The sequence below is a fragment of the Corylus avellana genome, chromosome 3, assembly GCF_965113065.1.
Source record: "Corylus avellana chromosome 3, dhCorAvel1.hap1.2, whole genome shotgun sequence".
Lineage (NCBI taxonomy): Eukaryota > Viridiplantae > Streptophyta > Magnoliopsida > Fagales > Betulaceae > Corylus > Corylus avellana.
Genome location: NC_142492.1, coordinates 27346163 through 27366318, shown reverse-complemented (window position 1 = coordinate 27366318; position 20156 = coordinate 27346163). Strand labels below are relative to the sequence as shown.

At 37.2% G+C, this 20156-nt stretch overlaps 1 protein-coding gene across 2 annotated transcripts; it reads right to left on the bottom strand.

Annotated features, from left to right (window-relative positions):
• Positions 1 to 2341: 2341 nt before the first annotated feature.
• LOC132173868 (uncharacterized) lies at positions 2342 to 12326 on the bottom strand. Of its 2 annotated transcripts, none has more exons than XM_059585521.2 (6): positions 12169 to 12326; positions 10645 to 10706; positions 9334 to 10494; positions 8932 to 9166; positions 4739 to 4821; positions 2342 to 2692 (listed from the first exon to the last, which is right to left on the bottom strand). In XM_059585521.2, the coding sequence occupies exons 3-6, from the start codon at positions 10453 to 10455 to the stop codon at positions 2600 to 2602; spliced, it is 1533 nt and encodes a 510-aa protein (XP_059441504.2). In that variant the 5' UTR covers positions 10456 to 10494; positions 10645 to 10706; positions 12169 to 12326; the 3' UTR covers positions 2342 to 2599. The 2 variants fall into 2 exon arrangements, with proteins under 2 accessions (XP_059441504.2, XP_059441507.2); XM_059585524.2 differs by having other exon boundaries at positions 9334 to 10455.
• Between the last annotated feature and the right edge of the window lie 7830 nt (positions 12327 to 20156).

Sequence of the window (20156 nt, the reverse complement as noted above, 5' to 3'; positions counted from 1 at the left end):
GCTATGAGGAATCTCCTAATCTAAGTATTTTTATGTTGTTTCTAGTTTTACAATCTCTTGGCCTTCGGATTTTGTTGGATAATCTCATTTTATCCACAAAATAGTAGTTTCATCTTTAAATCTGCATTCTTGAACATATATTGGTTTTTGACTGATTTGAATATCCCCATAAATGCTTCCTTTTTTTTTCTTTTTTTTGTATATGTTTTTTTTTTTTTTTTTTAATCTTTTTTTGTATATGTTTGATCATCAATAAGTATTTCTATAGAATAGAGTGGGTGATTTTTCTATGCCTAAACAAGGATATAATATTCATGGATTCAAACTAAGAAAGATCTGTCTAACCAAGAACATAGATGTGTCAAAAATATGCAAAAATATAAAAATCTGGATTTCCATGAGAATCTACTAGAAACATGGATTTCTGAGATTAGAGGTGAGCTCTGTATCCTTAATTTTTCAATTTCCAAGTAACCAAATTTTAATATTTGTTTCAGTTTTTTTAATTTTTAATTTTTCCTTCAATCATAAAATCAATGAATTCTTTTGTTGAATTAGTTAACTAATATTTCTAGACTTTGATTTAGTTAAGTAATATTCATAACCTTTGATTTAGTTAAGTCAATCCTCAAGGGATTGATCTCATAATACACACCATGTCTATACATGGTTCATACACTTGCGAATTAAATTTGGTAGCAATTCAAATTGACATCAACTATCTTGTAAAATTAGAAGTTTTTTCATTTGCATTTTCAGTAATTTTCTGTTTAAATTGCTATGAGAGAGTTTTTTTTATGCCCATCTGCCCTAATAGGCAGGCAGTTCAAAACCTGTTCCCCCTAGAACAAACGAACCTCACAAAATCTCTCATATATACTGTCTAACTTACTAACAATTTGAACAGCAAAATTACTGATAATCTCTACCAAGTTTTCTGCCCTCAGAAGAAGATTTCTGCCCTCAAAAGTAGGTTATCAAATTAGTTTTCCACCCTCGAAAGAAGATGATCACATTTTTATGTTATTTGGTTTAGTGGGTGGGTAACTTTGCACGAATTTATACCATAAATTTGGATCAAAGGAACCTCTCCACCCATTTTATTATTGGTATTTTTATCTACAAAGCTTTAACCACGGTGGAACCCTAGATCAGCCCCCACTCACACCATGCGAACAATGACATTAGTTATTAGAAATTTTGTTATTGTTATGTCATTTCAATCTTTCATACGATTTGAGCCCCCACTCACAACATGTGAAAAAGATTGTGTCTACTTTTTAATTGTCATGGGATCCACTAATATATTAAAAGTGGGTTTTCTTTAATCTTTCTAAATACTTAAATTATTCTTATTACAAAGCTGAAAACAATAAAAACAAAGATATATGACCTTATACAAATTAAGCCAAAATTATATGAGCTAATTTTGCTTAATAAACAGAGTTATTAATTTTTGTTCAAGCTCAGTTTGTTTAATGGATGAATTAAACTCGAGTTGAGCTTGAGATGTCCATAAACAACTAAACTGTTTGCAACCCTATTATACAAATACATAAAGGGGCTTGAAACCAGTAAGTAATTACATTTTAACTCTGTTTGAGCTTCTACAAGTAGCAATTTTCACCCAATAATCTATCAAGTGTTTTGTCCAAGTTTGGAGGGAATTTCCTCAAACCTATTTTAATAAGTGACAAGTGTCATTCAACATCTTTGTGTTTTCTAAAAATTAATGTTTATGTTTTTAAGTTAGTAAAATGACAATAAATGACTCTTAAAAATAAATAAGTGATGAATATTGTCCAAGTGTTTAATATGTGAATCTCCCGAGTAGATTCCAACAGTTCTTCATTACATCCTCTTTAGACTTTGAGGAGTGTTATTTTTACACGCGTGCACACATACATACATACGTACATATACATGTATACATATATTTCAAACCCATTGTAACCTTAACTTCACCTCCATGACCAAAAAGTAAAAAAGAAAAACCTTCTAATCAATTCTATGGGAAGCACTGAATTCAATATGATCTAGTTATATTAGTAAATCATAGAGCTCATAAAACAGATGAGATGATAATGAAGAGTTGAGTTGAATATGTACTGCCTAGTGAGTCTCCACGTGTTAATTTTTCCTACAAAATGGCACGAAAACATTATTGGCCGTAAAATTGATTTATACTCATCTACAGAGTGTTTCCATGCAAATGCATGGGCAACATGCTTAAAAAAATAAAATAAAAAATAAGATGATCAATAAGTATAGAAAGCACAAATTTTAGCTTTTCTTGGCCAGTACCAAGTGCAATATCTAGTCAAATATATTTGGCTAAATCTCAAAGTGAAAGATTCAATCAAACTGGATGGAATAGAGGGGGAAAATAAAAAGAAATACTAGTTCAAGTTGACATAATTATCTGCTCCACAAGTGATTAACTAGTAGCATTATGCACACTAGGAACTATCCAGACCTCTCTCTCTCTCTCTCTCTCTCTTAAAATGTCAGGTTTTATGATCAACTAGTAGCATTATGCACACTAGGAACTATCCAGACCAATCTCTCTCTCTGCATGCAAAACGCTTAATCTAATAGATTACACTATCTGACTGGAGGAAGTATCCCGCGTTACTTCCTTTAGACATGACGAATCCAACCAAGGCTTGAATGCTCCTTCTTGCGGCAATTTCTGGCACAATATATATCATCAGATGCATTAGACTAAATCGGCATACAAAGAGACTAATTAGAACAGAATCTAAAAACATTGAATAGTTGCTGACATTTTCAACTATAAAGGAAATAGCTTGGATTACAATTCATATTTACAGCTTGTACAATCTAGAAGGAGCAGACATGGAATAGCAAGTAAAACAAAATACAAAGTTCAATGAACTAGAGGATTCAAAATTATCATTCTAACGGCTGACTTTGGGTAGAAGGAAATAGTTTAATGATAACATATATGAAATGCAAAAGAAAGCAAATGTGAGGTGCGGCATATGTTCCAGGTGAACTTACTAGCAAGTAAAAGATTTAATAAAACTGGACACATAAATCAGGTTGAATAAGGAGTTAGATCTCTGGTGCATAATTGACAAACACCTTATTTATTGTTGATCCCCATTCAACCAGTAATTACAGGACCAGTCACTTCCTCAAGCTTAAGGATTTAGGGAGGCACATCATGCTTAATTAGTTGTTATCAGAATTGACAATGCAGAGAAATACTGTCTGTTCATTGGCCATCCAAGGTCATATTCATGATTCTCTATCAGGTAAATTTATTGTTGCCAACATGACGAGGTCCTACAACAAATGGCTTCTGGATGATCTAAAGAAGGAATCCGACAAAATGGACAAGTAAAAAGTTCTAGAGAAGGAAAGGAATTGGCTGAAGACATAACCGGGTTAGAGGGATTTGTTGGGGTTAATGATATCATTCTTGATAAAATAATGTACATCATCGTTGAGAGAAGTAAAATCCTCACAAGAGAAAGGGGTATCACCAGGGTGGATCAAATTTGGGGTGACCAAGGAAAGCATACTCTAAAAGATTAAAGAGCAGGTAACAGAAAAAGATTCTGTTATAACTCCACCAGAGGAAATAAAAAAAAAAAGGGTTCCAACATACCATCCTTAAAAGGTCATGAATAGTTACTTCCTTCATGTAAAAGCAATCTAGGCAAAAGCCTTTGCTTAAAATCAATAATTAGTTTGATATCATCCAACTTTAGTAAGTATGACAGATAATTGAAGCACACTAGTAAAAAACTATATGATTCCGAAATACAGGGCAAGATGGCAAACTAAAATATCTTCTCTTATTCTCTATGATTATTATCTTTCATTGTTTTGACTCTTTAGGACACAAATGAAGTGGTTCAGAATAGAGTTGAATACAAAATAATGGCATCTATCATTTTATCATGATCGATCAGTTTGCTTTCTTGTAATCATTCCATTTGTGTATATGCTGAAAAATTTAGCTCATTTCATGCATTCATGCATTAAACTATAAGATATAAAAATAATACATAAAAAATCAGTTGAACCATTCACCCTGATTAGCCTTTAATCCCAGTATCAAAACTCCAACCTCTCTAAATATATGAGAGATAGATGAGAGGCTGGTTGGCATGGAGGGAACAAATTTCTATACAAGAATAAGATTTGGAGGTCCTGAATTTCAAGTTCATGTTGTGAAGATGCAGAGTCAAAAGAGATATTTGAACAAGTTACCAGCTGCATACTTCAAAATTGGAGCTGGATAGATCTAACAACCACCTAGTTTTGTCAAACAACTGATCTTTTCACTTTTCTTATTAAAATTTATGAGAACAATATTGCAAGAAAAGGTACGTTATAAAGAGAAGAAGATGGAGGTCCCATCACAGAAGGAAAAAAAGAAATAAATATAACAGAAACAACAGGCCATAGATTTTGGTCAGTCTTTATATTTATTGAATTGAAATTAAGAGACAGGTAATCTGGTCATAGCATTTGGGCAGTCTTCAAATTTTTTGAAGTGAAATGATAATCTACATATGATTGTCTTAACTGCATTATCAAACGTATCAAACTAGCAGCATGAGATATAGGAGAATTCAAGTAAATACCTGAGATTTTGCAAATACATAAGATAAGATACATATCATTAACCAACAGAAACATCCACTAGAAGCATGAGATATAGGAGAATTAAAGCAAATATACAAATACATTAGATTCTCACCTTTAACCAATAGAAAAATCCACGTAGAAGATTCAAAACTGTAGGACGATCAGAACGAACTAAATCTATCTTCTTAGCAAGATCTGCAAATTATGAATCATTTGTTGGAAAAAGAGCTACACAAATAAGCATTGAAACAAGTTTAAAAATGTTAAACTCACTACAAACTAAGCAGCCAAACACAAACCAAATTGAAAGACAAATTACATTTTACCAACTCAAACCATCACCCTATCGCAATGCTTAGACCAAACTCTCAGTTTGAGAAATTAGCCTCTTAATTCAGAAGAATTGTTCTAAAATCGACCACTCAACCGAGAAAAATAACTGTGTTAGGTTGTATTTGGCCTTATTCAATGAGCAAAACATGTGTTGTGTTTTATCAAACTGAATACACCTTAATACAAATTTTTGTGCCAAGACAGTTAATTCCATGTGGCACATGCCACTTTGGTTAAAGCAATTCTCAATTTTTCTAATTAAATCTAACAAAAGCAAATTTTTATATCTCTCTTATCTACTCCTTCCCCACCCACTGTAAACATGACCTCGCCCACCCTGACTTTTGGATGGAGATCTGGGTTTCAGGATTAGGATGATTGAAGAGTTTGGAATGGTGGCAGAAGGCTGGGTTGGGATCAGAGTTCATTGGTGGTAACAAAGGATTAAGACAGAGTGTTTATGCTAGATCTAATCAGAAATCAAAACAGAATAAAATTTCAAATCTTTAGCTATTGGCATATGCCACATGGACTTAACTGCTTGTCACCATTTGTGCTAAGGGCATTTTAGTCATTTAATTCATTGAGGTATATTGCTACACTTATTCCAAATCAGGGGCCTAATCACCCAAATTGAAAGTTTGGTGGAAACATTGCAACAAGAGTGGTATTTTAAGGTAGTAAAAGTGTAATTTGCCCAAAAATGAATAAACTAAATCTAGATCCACTACGTGATATAAAAATCGTCTTCTGGTCAAACTTGGAATCACATTTTTCACTAAAATACTTAAATTACAAAAGAGAATACATCTTATGACTCAAAATTACAAGGATCAATGAGCATAATCCTAAACAGACACAGGCAAAAGCAAATGGAAACAATATCCAACATAATGCTCATCAATATTCAGCCTTCTGCAATGAAATAGATAAAAGGAATTTGAAACCCAAATAGGCATTACAAGATGCTAGTACATAGTGCTAGGGATAAAAATACCGCTGGAAAAAACACAAAATCTGGTCCAACCAGGGTCCAGTTATTATTAACAATTGCCCCTGCCATTATCCAGTTAAACTTGCAATCAAACGTGGATAATGAATTTTACTTCTGTCCAGAATTGATCATGGATTTAATATCTCAATATCACCAATCCAACCAACTTATGGGGGTCAATCGCACCTAAGTATCTTAAATAGTTTAAGCCCAAACCATCTCTTCTTTGTTATGGCTATTCCAGAACATCCCTTTAAGTTTTTGTTTCCTAGTAACCACATACAATATTTGTATAAAATGGAAAACAACCTTGCTCTGTTAAAATAAGTATAAAGATCCTTGGCTTGCCGCAATTGAACCCCATCATGTTACAGGCTCAGTTTTTTACTAAGTAGTTATTGAAAGAAATTACAAGGGCATCAATAAACTACTTGGTAGTATACACAGTTCAATCACATAACATCTACCACCATCAATAGTACTCAGAGCGTTCGCGCTTCCTCTCAATGATAATGGTCTCGGATGCCTTGGCTTTCTTAGCTGCGCTGCCATCAGTATCTATTACATCGTCTCTATTCACTGTAATTCGAAAAACTTGAAGATCACGTTTGGTATGCAGAATGGCTATTCCATTAAGAAAAAGAATAGCTATTCATATTCCGTAGTTTGGTGAAAACACATGTTCTCATCCAATATATATATATATATATATATATATATATATATATATATATATATAATTTTAAAAAATCTTTGGTGCCCAACCTTCAAAGGGGTGGCAGGCCACCATGGCAGAACCAAAGGATAAGAATAGTAGTGGAACCAAATCCAGAATCCTATCCACCGGCACGCAGTTACCCAACTCCTTTAGACAGGATTCCCTTCAAAGCGAAATCACTCCCATCTTCTTCTTCTTCTTTTCTCTCACTCTCTCTCAAAGCTCTCTCTTTGTCTCTCTTTGGATGCTATTTATTCCTGTCTATATATGAATTAGGCTCTCACCCCACACCAGTCTTGTCCAATCAAACGGTGCAGTGGTGGGTCGGTGTTGGGTTTTCTTCTCCATGCTTTAGCACCACACCTTTTCTTCGTAATTGTGCAAGAAAGCATAGTGTAGGCATCATAAGGGCCTTTGTGGCAGTTGAGCAGCACAAAACATTGGTGGCCGGCCATCCCTTGGGGTGGTCGGCCACCAAGGTTTTGTGATTTTCTGTTACTAGTTTTTAATTTTATGTTTTAGCCAAGTTTTTCATACTTATCAAAAAAAAAAAAAATTTATGTTTTAGAAAAAATTAGGTTTGCAAAAAACATAATAATAATAATAATAATGGGTTTTTTTTTAGAAAACCTATTCAATTATCAAGAAATAGCTCTTCCTCTCATTTTTTAGAGGAATAGATATTTCTCTTCGTAGGAGAATAGCTATTCCCATCAAAATAGCTATTTATAGGAATGGTGTACAACCAAACAATGCTATTTCACAAGAATAGCATTTCATTCCATAAGTCTATTCCACATACTAAACAAGCCCCCATTGATAAGACTTTCACAGCATACATCATGCAAAAACAAAATTACTAATTGATGACTCATAAATCCACCAAAATCCAACTTGCAAACTACTTATGCAACACCTTATTTCGATCTACATAGTATACAAAACTATTAGCTAGAATGGAAAATTCTAGAATTTCCCTCTCCAAACCAACACAAGAACTCTTTAAATTTCACAAGTCTTTTCCAAACACCTTCTTTGATATATTTTTATTTTATAAGGAATGTTGTATATATCAAAAAGCGCAACCCTAGTACACATGAAGTATACAAGAGGACGCCTAAGTAGAAGGAGAAAAGAGAACAAATCAGTAAAGCTAATCACTAAGGGAGCTAAACAAGTAGTTGTCCAAGTAAAGAGAGCAAAAAAGAAAAAGGACTTGAGCTCCTCCAAAGTCCTCTCTTGATATTCAAAATACTTGCCAACAAGCACCTTCTTTGATATATTTGCAAACACCAAAACAAAAAGCTAATACACATTTGCCTAAGCTGTGGGGCCTGAAACCATTGACATCTAAAGATCCCCTTTTTTTTCTTAAATGTGACAAAACAGATATTCAGAACTCTTGTAAAGTTCCATTCCCATGAAAAGCATAGAACAATTGTATAATATCATCCTCCACCAAACTGCAACAAGGCAAGTAAATCAGAAAAGGCAATGGCAAAACCTTCTAGACCTAGCAAGTTATCCCGCATTCATATCTTTCAAAGTCCTTTTAACCTCATCTTCCTCAAATGGCCACTCCTACCACTTACATAGCAATAGTCACTGATATAATTCCATCCTCTCAAGGTCTCCTCCTAACTAGCACATAATATTTCACATGGAAGGAAATGATCCTTTCTTAGACTTAGCCTCCTAAAGAGCAATGGTCATATACTCAACAAAAAATTATTTCTGATAGGCCTTGAATTTATTATATGACAACAATTATTTTTAGGGTAAATATATTCTAAATCTGTAAGTCAACGCATCAAAACTGAAAACTCCCTAAGTTTTCTTTTTCTTCAAATTTTTACTCTTTGCGTTAATCGAAAAGGCAAATAAATTCACACCGTTATATTTCCCAATTTTTTAACGTTCGTCAGTCAAACAAAACGCACAATTTCACCTCACTTTAAAATATTATTTTTTTATTAAAAAAAAATATTTTTTTTATTAATTTAATTTTAAATTAAAAAATTAAAAATTTAAAAAAAAATTAAAAATTAAGGAGTAATAATGATTTATAACAAGAAATCATTATTATTATTATTATTATTTGCAAAAAGTCGTAAATTCTGGTAATAATAAAATATAACAAGGAAAGAGTGTGGTAGAATGTGTTTTACATGTTTATCATCAAAACCATAATCATTCCAAATGAAAGGTAAACTAAAAAGTCAGACATAAATGCAGCTAGTAGTATTTGTATCTTACTTACCAGGATACTGCTCTCTATATGATTGGCCAAGAACACCCGTAACATATTCTTTTGTTACTCCCCCACGCAATCGTCTATCATGTCGGATTTGTCTGTGAATAGTAAACTCTTGCAACAATTCCTCGTACTCCCTCGGTCTATGAGGCATTCTAAGAGTGTCCATAAGTTCCTCCCTGAACTGAGATTGACCTCTTCCAATAGATCTCTTTCCATGCAATGGGCGATGTACATACTTCTTAATGATATGCAAACCAATAAAAGCAAATGTCATAAAAATAAAAATAAATCAATAGGAAATACAGATAAATAAACCAATATTAGTGATAACTAAACCAATATAGTATAAAAACCATACCAAAACAAAGCAAATTTAGCAAAATTGTAGCAAAAGTAGATACATACAGCTGAGTTTGTTACAAACTTTCTTCTATGAAGTAAAGTTTCACCATCATTATTGTCACGTTTCAGCTGCTTACACCTTTTGGTCAAAATATCTTCTTCTTTTTTAGTAAGTAATTGGCCCAAAGGGGAGGGGAAATGAGAGTTTCGAGCTAGTGACCTCCGTTTCATTAGGCATGGTTCCAAGCCGATTGAGCGACCACTTTTGGTCAAAATATCTGCAGCAATATCCTTTAGTTTCCGGCGATTCAAAAGTAACTGATAACTCTCAGAGTTTACACAGGAACCCCCATCCACCCCATGGGATACACTATTAAAGGGGTCTGACATCTCCATCTTTACCTCCTTCAAAACATTTAGTTCACTGCATGGAACTTCCAGACTTTGTATGTCTTCTGTCTTCACAGCATTCCTCCAATCTTTTTCTCTTGGACTCACTGAATGCCTCCTGTCTTCTTCTCTTCGAGCTGCTGAGTTCCCCTTATCTTCTTCTATTGGAGTCACTAAGTTTCCCCTATTTTCTTTACTTGGAGCAGATGAGGTTTTCATATCTTCTCTTCGAATTGCTGAGTTCCTCCTGTCTTCTTCTCTTGTAGCTGTTGAGGCACTCCCATCTTCCACAGGAGTTGCCAAATTTCCTTTAGTTTCTCCTCTTGGAGTTGCTGAGTTACTCTTATCCTCTTCTCTTGGAATTGCCCAGTCGTTGCCATTGCCACCAGACAGTCTGCTGTCCTCCCCTTCGTACTTTATACAAAGGGTCATCACATCCTGTTTAGAGATTTGTAGTATATATGAGTTCCCATCTTCCCTCAAATTTTCCATGAACATCCTGTACTGAGGATCCCTATAATCATCACCATCTTCATTTTCTTCATCACCTTCCTTTCCTTTTTCTTTCTCTTCTACTTCTACTTCTTCTGGTTCTTTACTGTACTTCTCTAAGGCATACAAGAATTTTTTGTAATCCTCATCTATCAGTGGATCATCTAAATAATTGTCATTCAAGGTCATTTTGGGTTCCTTTGAAGCAGGCTCAAAATTGCCATGGCCAAAGGTTGATCTTTTCCGTGGCCTTTGTGACATGTCAAGAACATGGTCTGATCTCTTCGAGAATAAAAGGCTCATCTGAACCAGAAACAAAGACTTTTTCAGTAGCTGTAGAGGCTGCCATTCCAAAACAAGTGTGTAGAAGTTATAAGTCCCAAGAACAAAAATGAAGTCATTAGTATGTAGAAAGTTAAACGTATGAAATATCCCAAGGGGCATAAGTGAACAAGGGAAAGAGAAGGCAATTGTATGCAAAGTTCAACTTACCTCAAGAGCACAAAATGCAACAAATTAGGTAACACTAGGCCCGTCAGCAGGAGCTTCAGAACCTAGAGTAAAACATAACAGGATGGCCCAATGAGAAATAACACCAATTACAAGGACTAATAATAAGATTCTAATATCCAATAAATCAATTGAATTTGCTGCTCAACTCTGATGACATAGTTCCCTAATCCTCCTAGTTTGGGTCCATACTCATTCCCATGCCAATAAAAAACTACACAAGAATATGAAAATTTATTAACCAAATGCACAATTGAGCTCTCGACTGTAAAAGAGCACAAAATGCAACAAATTAGGTAACGCTAGGCCCATCAGCAGGAGCTTCAGAACCTAGAGTAGAACATAACAGGATGGCCCAATGAGAAATAACACCAAGGACTAATAATAAGATTCTAATATCCAATAAATCAATTGAATTTGCTGACCCAACTCTGATAACATAGTCCCCTAATCCTACTAGTTTGGGTCCAAACTCATTCCCATGCCAATAAAAAAGTGCACAAGAATATGAAAATTTATTAACCAAATGCACAATTGAGCTCACAGCTGTATAAATAATATGCTTTGATAATCTTTCCAATTTACACATCAACTAGAGCCCCTTAATTCGATCAGTCCTCTCTTACATTTTAGTCAATTTTGGGGATAATCTTATTAATTAGGATATCTAATTTCATATATTTTAAATCAATTTCATGCAAGGACATTACTAACTCCAAATTCTCTAATTCACTATTTTATCAATTGGTAACTAACAGTATTCTTGAATTAAACTCAATATTCATGTAAATAATAGTCAACTGGGACCTCCAGCTTCATATAGGAGCACCCAATTTTGGGAAAATGAATTTGGACATATAAACCTGAAATTTGGGAAAATTCCCCTTGATACCTAGCGTTGAATTAATCATGAACTTATGATCAATTCAGTTAATCAAAGGTTCAAACCTATCACGGGGCCCTTGATTTCATATGCACGCCTTGATTTCAGGGAAAAAGAATCAGATGATCAAAAGTTGCACTTTAACATTAACATGATAGAATCATGAAATGACAAAATCGAAACTTTTAAGACCTCCAATTAGAGACTTCAATTTCATATTTGAGAATTACATTTAACGAAATATTTGCTAGAACATAAACTCCCAAAATTGAGCACCAAACCGTAAGCTTAAAATTTCAACTCTTCAATAAATCACCAAACAATCATAATCCGATCCAATTGAAGGTCCATATCCATCTTCCGTTGGGGTCTCAATCAGTTGATTTGATCATCAATTCCAAGAAACTACAACCGGGAAAAAAATCCCCATATCGGGAGTAAAACCTAACCCTAACTACGCTATCTCTTAAATTCCAACCAAATTAAGACCATTCAAGCAAAATGGACATAAAATCTTGTAAAAACAGTCTCGATTCCATACCGCTTTGGTTCGACTGAGTAAAAACAAAAACGAAAAGGCGAAATCTAAGCGGGTCAAAACAGGTCAAAGATCCACGATTTACCGGCCAGGTTTCGCCGGAATCTGGCGAAGGCAAGCCTTGTTGAGCCTCAAATCGGCTAATATTGACTTGAATCTGTTCAATCTTCTCAGTTTAGCGTTCCGCAGCCTACAGAATATTCCGGCGTTCGCTTTTTGGTTGACTGGTCGGAACACGACTAGGGTTTTTTTTTAAGGACAAAGTTTTCCTATAAATTGGATCGGATGAATTTTCTCCAACCTAATCTATAAAAATGACATGTGTCATTTTTTTTAATAATATGTAAGATGCACATGAGCTTTTAATAAAATTTATTTCTACTGTCTCTACTATTAAAAAAATATGTGCATATCCCCAAGATGTAGATCAATCGGCTGGGACCACACTTAATGAAGTAGAGGTCACTAGTTCGAATCTCCCTCCCCCTCTTGTGCGGACATGTCAAAAAAAAAATATATATGTGCAACTCACATGTTTAATGGACATATGTCACTTTTATAGACTAGGTTGAAGGAAATTCCTCCAATCCAGTTTGGAGAAAAACTTTGTCCTTTTTTTAAAGGGTAACACCGATAAAAAAATAAAAAAAAAATTCTTATATCTCAAATATGTTGTGACATTTAAAATTATCAACAGATCAAGATTCAATAATCATCATCTTAAATTCAATTGTGATTTTAAATGTCACATCATATTTGGAATGACTCTAGAAAGAGTCTAATCCTACTTATATCATTACTCTTAAAAAAGTATGTGCTTCTCAAATGTTTTAAGGACAAAATTTTTCTCCAAATTTGAATATCCTCCAACCAATTTAAAATAGTTTCAAGCGCCTTTAAACATTTAAAATGTTAGTCTAAGTTATGTCCATATTTTAATGACATACTCCAATTTATTTGAACTGAATAATATCTACTTAGTTACGTAAAGGGGTAATTTTGTCTTTAAACAACACAACCCAGTCATGCAACAAAAACATATGACAATGAGGGACATAGCCTTGGAAGATAATTTTGGTATTGTAGAATAATAGATTTGTTTTATTTCTCATATTTTTGCTTTATACTATTTAATTTTTTTTGCGTTAAGCTTTCGTCAAAACCTGCAAAAGAGGGAATGCGTCGTCAGTAGGTTGCTAGTCCTTTAACTGAAGCACTTCGAAGACTAGGGGTGTAAGCGAGTGAACTCAAGATCGGTTCGAATAAGTTTGATTTATGCTTGACTCGATTATTAAATGAGTCGTTCGTGAACACAAATTTTGGCTCGAATATTAAACAAAGCAAACTCGTATAAGCTCAGCTCGACTCGTATATATTTGTTAATATATACATATGTATATTAATAACAATTTTTTTTTTGATAAGTAAGTAGCTGGTTTTATTAAAAGCGTGAGGCGCCCCTAAATACACTGGAGGTATACAAGGAGGAACACCTAACTAGAAAGGGAAAAACATACAAGGAAGTCGTCATAGTTAACCGAAATCGGGAAAACAAACGCTACAGTCCAAAGATACAGAGTATGGAAACAAAAGGATAAAAAGTCCTCGAAGGACCTCTCCACATCCTCGAAGCACCTATTATTTCTCTCTCTCCAAAGACACCAAAAAAAGCAAATAGGCATCATCTTCCAAACTGCAGCACTCCCCCCTCTTCCTGCAAACCACCAACAGGCTAGCAACTCAAAAACCCGACTAGGATAACCCAAAACGGCCAAAAAGGCACTCCACAAAGCAGACGCCACCTCACAATGGATAAGAAGATGATCAACTGTCTCCTCACTCTTCTTACACATCCAACATCTGTTTACTACAATCACATTTCTCTTTCTGAGGTTATCTAGGGTCAGAATTTTCCCCCAAGCCGCCGACCACGCAAAAAAAGCTGCCCTTGGAGGAGCCTGAGTCCGCCACACACTCTTCCAGGGGAACCTCCTCCCCCCTTCCGAGCATGCCAAGGAGAGAAAGAGAGACTTGACCTTGAACGTACCTCTTTTAGAGGGGTTCCACCATAATCTATCTTCCAACCCTCTTCTCACTCCTGTAGAATGTAACACCTAGAAAAATGAGGCAAAGGCCTCCACCTCCCAATCATGGGCCTCCCTCGAGAAGCTCACGTTCCACTGGTTGGACCCCCCTAGCATCTCCACATTATCCGCAACTGAGGCTTCCTTCGCACAAGCAATGCTATAAAGGATCGGGAAAGCTATCTTGAGAGCTGAGTCTCCACACCACCAATCATGCCAAAAGCTAATCCTGGACCCATCCCCCACTGCATATCTCGTAAAGCCTTTGAAAGTTTCCCACCCTTTTCTAATATTCTTCCATAACCCTACCCCAGAAGCTCCTCCAGGCTCAACCGAACACCACCCTCCCCATAAGCTTCCAAACTTCGCATCTATCACAACTCTCCACCAAGCTTCTCTTTCCGCCCCATAGCGCCACAACCATTTCCCCAAAAGAGCGCGATTGAAGACCAATAAGTTCCTGATCCCCAACCCTCCTTCCTTAATCGGAGTGCAAACCTGCGACCACTTCACCAAGTGGTATTTGAACTCTTCGCCTATCCCTCCCCAAAGAAAATTGCGTTGAAGCTTTTCAATACGCTTAGCAACACTCACCGGAATAGGAAAAAGAGACAAGTAATAAGTGGGCATGTTAGCAAGAGTACTCTTAATAAGGGTGACCCTACCCCCTTTCGACAAATACAACCTTTTCCAGCTGGCCAACCGATATTCAATCTTCTCAATCACTCCATCCCAAATATGCTTGGACTTATAAGAGCCTCCCAATGGGAGACCAAGGTACTTCACTGGCAAAGGAACTGCCTCACACCCTAAAATACCGGCTAGCGAAGCCACTTGCTCCACATTCCCCACCGGAATAATCATTGATTTAGCCAAATTAACCTTCAACCCGAAAGCAGCTTCAAACAACAAGAACAAACTCCGCAAGTAGCGTATCTGGGCAGGCCTAGCATTGCAGAAAATCAAGGTGTCTTCAGCAAATAAAAGATGAGAGACTGTAGTGTTGCTGATTTTGAAACCTTCTAACAACCCCCCATGAACCGCCGCTGAAATCATCCTACTCAGAACCTCCATCACAAACACAAAAAGCAAAGGAGAGAGTGGATCCCCTTGTCTCAACCCCCTGGAGCTACTAAAAAAACCTTTAGGAGACCCATTTACCATAATCGAGAACCACACCGAGGAAATGCAATGTTGAATCCAAGAACACCAAACCCCTCCAAAACCACACCTTCTTAGCAAATACATCAAGAAGCCCCAATTCACATGATCGTAGGCTTTTTCCAAATCCATTTTGCAAATGACCCCTGACTCCCCAGATCTCAATCTACTACCAAGGCATTCATTAGCAATCAAGATAGGATCTAGAATCTGTCTACCTTTGATGAAAGCATTTTGCGACTTGGAGATGATCTTGTCCAACACAACCTTCAATCTATTTGCTAAAACCTTGGCAATAATTTTGTACATACCTCCCACAAGGCTAATCGGGCAAAAATCTTTAAGATTGATGGCACCGGGAATCTTCGGAATATGCGAAATGAACGAAGCGTTGAGGCTCTTAACAAACATCCCGCCAGCATGGAAAGCACTAAAGACCCTCATAATGTCCTCCCTCACCACATCCCAACAAGCTTGGAAGAAAGCCATAGAAAACCCATCGGGGCCCGAAGCCTTGTTGCCATTCATCTTAAACACAACCTTTCTAACCTCTTCCTCGTCAAAATCTCTCTCCAACCAGCTGGCCTCTCCCTCCGAGATGGAATCCAAGGAGATACCATCTACCAAAGGCCTCCAACTATGTTGTTCAGCGAAGAGCTTTTGGTAGAAATCCACAATGTGCTCACTAATCTCATCCTGATTTGAGGAAAGATTATCCCCAATCATAAGATTTTCTATCGAATTATACCTTCTATTAGAGTTGGCTATGGAATGAAAGAATTTAGTGCACTTGTCCCCTTCCTTTAACCAAGACACCCTCGATTTCTGTCTCCAACTTATCTCCTCCATAAGAGTACACTTCTCTAATTCTTGAATAACCTCGGCCTTCCTCGCTAATTCCTCCACATTCAAAGCCCTACTTTCTTCGTGCTCATCAAACACCCGAAGATCTTCAAGAAGTGTCCTCTTATTCCTCTCAATGTTGCCAAACACCTCCTCATTCCACGTCTTCAAATTCAGCTTCAAGGCCTTGAGTTTGCTAGCAAGAACAAAGCTCGGCGTACCTTGGAACTCATAAGAGTCCCACCATTGTTTCACTAAGGCAACAAACCCTTCCTCTTTAAGCCACATATTCTCAAACCTGAAAGGCCTTTTCCCCTGGGAAATCTCCCCTAACTCAAGCATAATTGGGAAATGATCCGAGCAAAGACGTGGGAGTCTTTTCTGCCTCACCCCTGGAAACCAGGCTTCCAACTCTGGAGAAACAAGAAACCGATCAATCCTAGACCATAGCGGAGGGTCTTGAGAGACCGACCAAGTACAAACACCCCCTACAAGGGGAAGGTCCATAAGCCCTTGTTCAGAAATAAAATCTGAGAAACCCATCATAGCAGAATCCAGACGAGCTCCACCCGATCTTTCACTAGGGAAACGTGTAACATTGAAATCTCCCCCAATACACCATGGCAAATTCCACCAACTAATAACGCCAGCCAACTCATCCCAAAGGAGCCTTCTATCCCTATCAATATTCGGACCATACACCCCTGCAAACGCCCACACAGAGAGATTTGCCACGTTCCTGAAAGACAAAGCCAGGGTAAAATCCCCTATACAGACGTCAATCTTCTCCACCACCCTAGTATCCCACATGATTAAAATACCTCCCGAGGCCCCATTAGAATCCAAACAGCACCAATCCACATGATTTCGCCTCCATAAACTACGAACAATGCTTCTAGACATATCTTGAATCTTGGTTTCTTGCAGACACATAACATCTGCATTCCAATCCCTAAGTAAATTACTCACCCTCAAGCGCTTATCCCTCTTATTCAACCCTCTCACATTCCAAGAGATAATGTTTATCTTCATAACACAACTACATTCCCCCTCCCTTTCCTGCTTCCCCGAATCGAGCTCCCACTTCTGGCATCATAATTCACCGAACACTCCAAATTTCTTATCTCTCTTTTACCCTTAGTGCCGCTACTAGAAGTAGATACCATCCCATTATTTCGGCGCTCCTCTTCTAGAGAGTTTAACAATGCTAACAACTGCAGCTTATGACCGGCGAACGAAATCCCCAAGATCGGATATATCTCATTGGCACACTGGATAACCCAATCTGAAAAGCCTGCTGCATCCCCTGAATTAGGACCATAGCTGTTCAAAGGCGAAGGCCCCTCTGTTCCACACACCTCTGCCCTCCCGTCTTCCTTACTCCTATCATTAACAATGACTTCACCCCCACAACTCTTAGCTACCACCTCCTGCCCAGCCTCTCTAGACTCAACCAAGCCTGAACACAGGACTCCAATAATTGAAGGATCAACATCCCAAATATGCAGCCCACCAGAAATCCTAAGTTCCTGCTCTTGACCCATTCCCCCACTATCCTGACCGACCACCTGGAGCACCTCACCGCCACACCAAGGAACCACCTCACTGCCCTCACCTACTGTACCATTCATCACCGGCAACTTCTAGTGCGAAACAGTCTCCCCCCCGCCCAAAACCACCATCCCCGGTACTCCAACAGCTCCAGATGTCTCCCCAGACTCGGCCCACTCAACTACCTCGCCGGCAGCGACCAAACATGGCCCCTCCGGCCTTGTCTGGCTCGACCGAGACTCCCCTTTGTCCGAAATCACGACCACCGGAGCACTGAAGCACTCGCCGGCCATCTCTGACTCGCCGGCGACAACCTTTGACAGCCTCTCCGGCTTTGTCTGGCACAGAAGCACTCTCGCCGGCGTGCAGCAGCTACTTCCGGCCAGACTCGCCGCTTCTCTACCACCCGGAATCTCACCGGGACTATCACCAGGACTGTCCACTGTAGCCGGCGGTCTCTCCTCTGACTGCGTCCCTCCTACCGCCGACAACGACGCACCTGGGTCACCTGACTTCTCTGGATTGTTATTAATTTTATAACATATTAATAACAATATGTTATAAAATATATTATGTATTATATCATTTATAATTGCTTCATTCAGTGTATTTACATTGATAAAGAGGAATAATGTCCTACCATATATAATTGTTCATATGATTTTTAATATTAAATGTGATTATTTATTTATTTATTATTATTATTTTTTTTTCTAATAGTTGCTCATGTGATTTTTTTGCTCCACTAATGAGCTATTTTCTAATTTATGGAAGAGTGTCCCACACTGAATGAGTATCTCAATGCCAAAAGGATCCAACCTCCTCCCACGCGTTCATCTCCATGCCAAGAATGCAAGTCCAACCTCCTACATGGTCAAAGTCCCACTTTCCCTTGTGTTTGTCCAGCCTTTTCAAAAAACAAAATGCAGACTTTTGTCCCACATCGCTAAAACTGAGCTCACTCCCACCTTTACCTATTTATAAAAATGAAGCACATAGAGCAATTGAGTGACGAGCTTAGCGTGCCCTTATTGCAGTAGCAGGTTAGATGCAAGCCAATAACAGGCTAACTGCGTACATATGCACAAGTTGGCTTTTTGAGCCTTTTCGGTGAAAAAGAAATTGTAAGAATAATTATTTAATATTTGAGTTGACTGTCAAGTTGACTCGATTCAGTTCGTTTAATATGCAATCCGAGCTCGATCACACTTTTTGAACTCGAATAAAATTTAAACAAGTTAAGCTCGGACAGGCAAAGCTTGCCTGAGCTTGGCTCATTTACACCAGTGATGCCCAAGTCAATTTTTCTAAGCTCTAGGAAGAGAATATGGAGATAGAGTAAGAGAGCTCATTCCCTGAAAATGAGCCTTTTTGTGTAGAGAATATGTACAGGTCCTCTTGGGCCCCTTCTCGGGCCTTTGTAATAACGGGCGTTTCTATTGGGCCTTAGTAGCAATAGGCCTTGTATTCGATTGGGTCTCGGGTCTTATTGATTATGTTTGAGTAGGTTTTTAAATAGATTAATGACCAAACTCTAACCATAATCAAATTGACTTTGGGCAAACCCCATTTATTGAATCACAAACACAACACCCTTCACTCTTGAAATTAAAGAAAAAATTAAATTAAATACTAATAGAACAAAAATTAACTACATGACCCATGTCTGCATTCCACAGCAGCTAGAACTCCAAATGAAAATAATTGACAAACTGAATTTTACTTCTTGGATACCCAAAACAGAAGATGGGCCCAGGTTATATACAACCCAAAACACTAGCCGAATTACCAACCATTCGGTTATAAAACCCAGCCCACTCTTACTAAAATAACCCAAATAAGGCCCGAAGGGTCTAAAAACCTATTAGATAGATTACATCTTTGCCCATGCCCCCAGTATACATAGGTAGCTTCTGGTTCGAACGAAGGTTTCCAACAGCTAGAAACGGCTAAAAACGATCATATTTTAGTTTTCAATTATTAGTAATCTTTTATTTTAGTTTTCAATCATAGAAGTTGTATGTGTCACAACCCAAGACAATGAATAATGTTATAAGTAAGACTTTTATTTCCTTTTTATTCCTCAAATATGAAATGACTTTTAAAATCATTATTAGATTTGCGATAAATTACTATTAAATTTTGATTCAATAGTGATTTTAGGAGTCACGTCACATTTAAAAATAAAATGAGAATAAAAGTCCTACTTATAAAATTACTCCGAGAGTCCGAGACAATAGGTGGCTAGGTCCGTGTATTTGTGTAATGATTTTCATTAGGGTTTTTAAGAGTTGTACTGAAGTACTTTTGTGAGAGCTTTTCAAGTGTGGTGTGTGCTAGAATTTGTGGTGAGAACATTTCAGTTTTTCCTGTGTGCATCAATGTGTATTGTATTGTATTAGGGTGTTGGTGATTCAATAAAAGTTGTCTTTAT

Coding starts and splice junctions, on each gene's coding strand:
- LOC132173868 (XM_059585521.2), bottom strand. CDS start 10,455: ATGAGCCTTTTATTCTCGAAGAGATCAGACCATGTTCTTGACATGTCA. Junction 9,167..9,333: donor AGTTTGTAACAAACTCAGCT/GTATGTATCTAC, acceptor CATATCATTAAG/AAGTATGTACATCGCCCATT. Junction 4,822..8,931: donor ATATAGAGAGCAGTATCCTG/GTAAGTAAGATA, acceptor CATAATTTGCAG/ATCTTGCTAAGAAGATAGAT.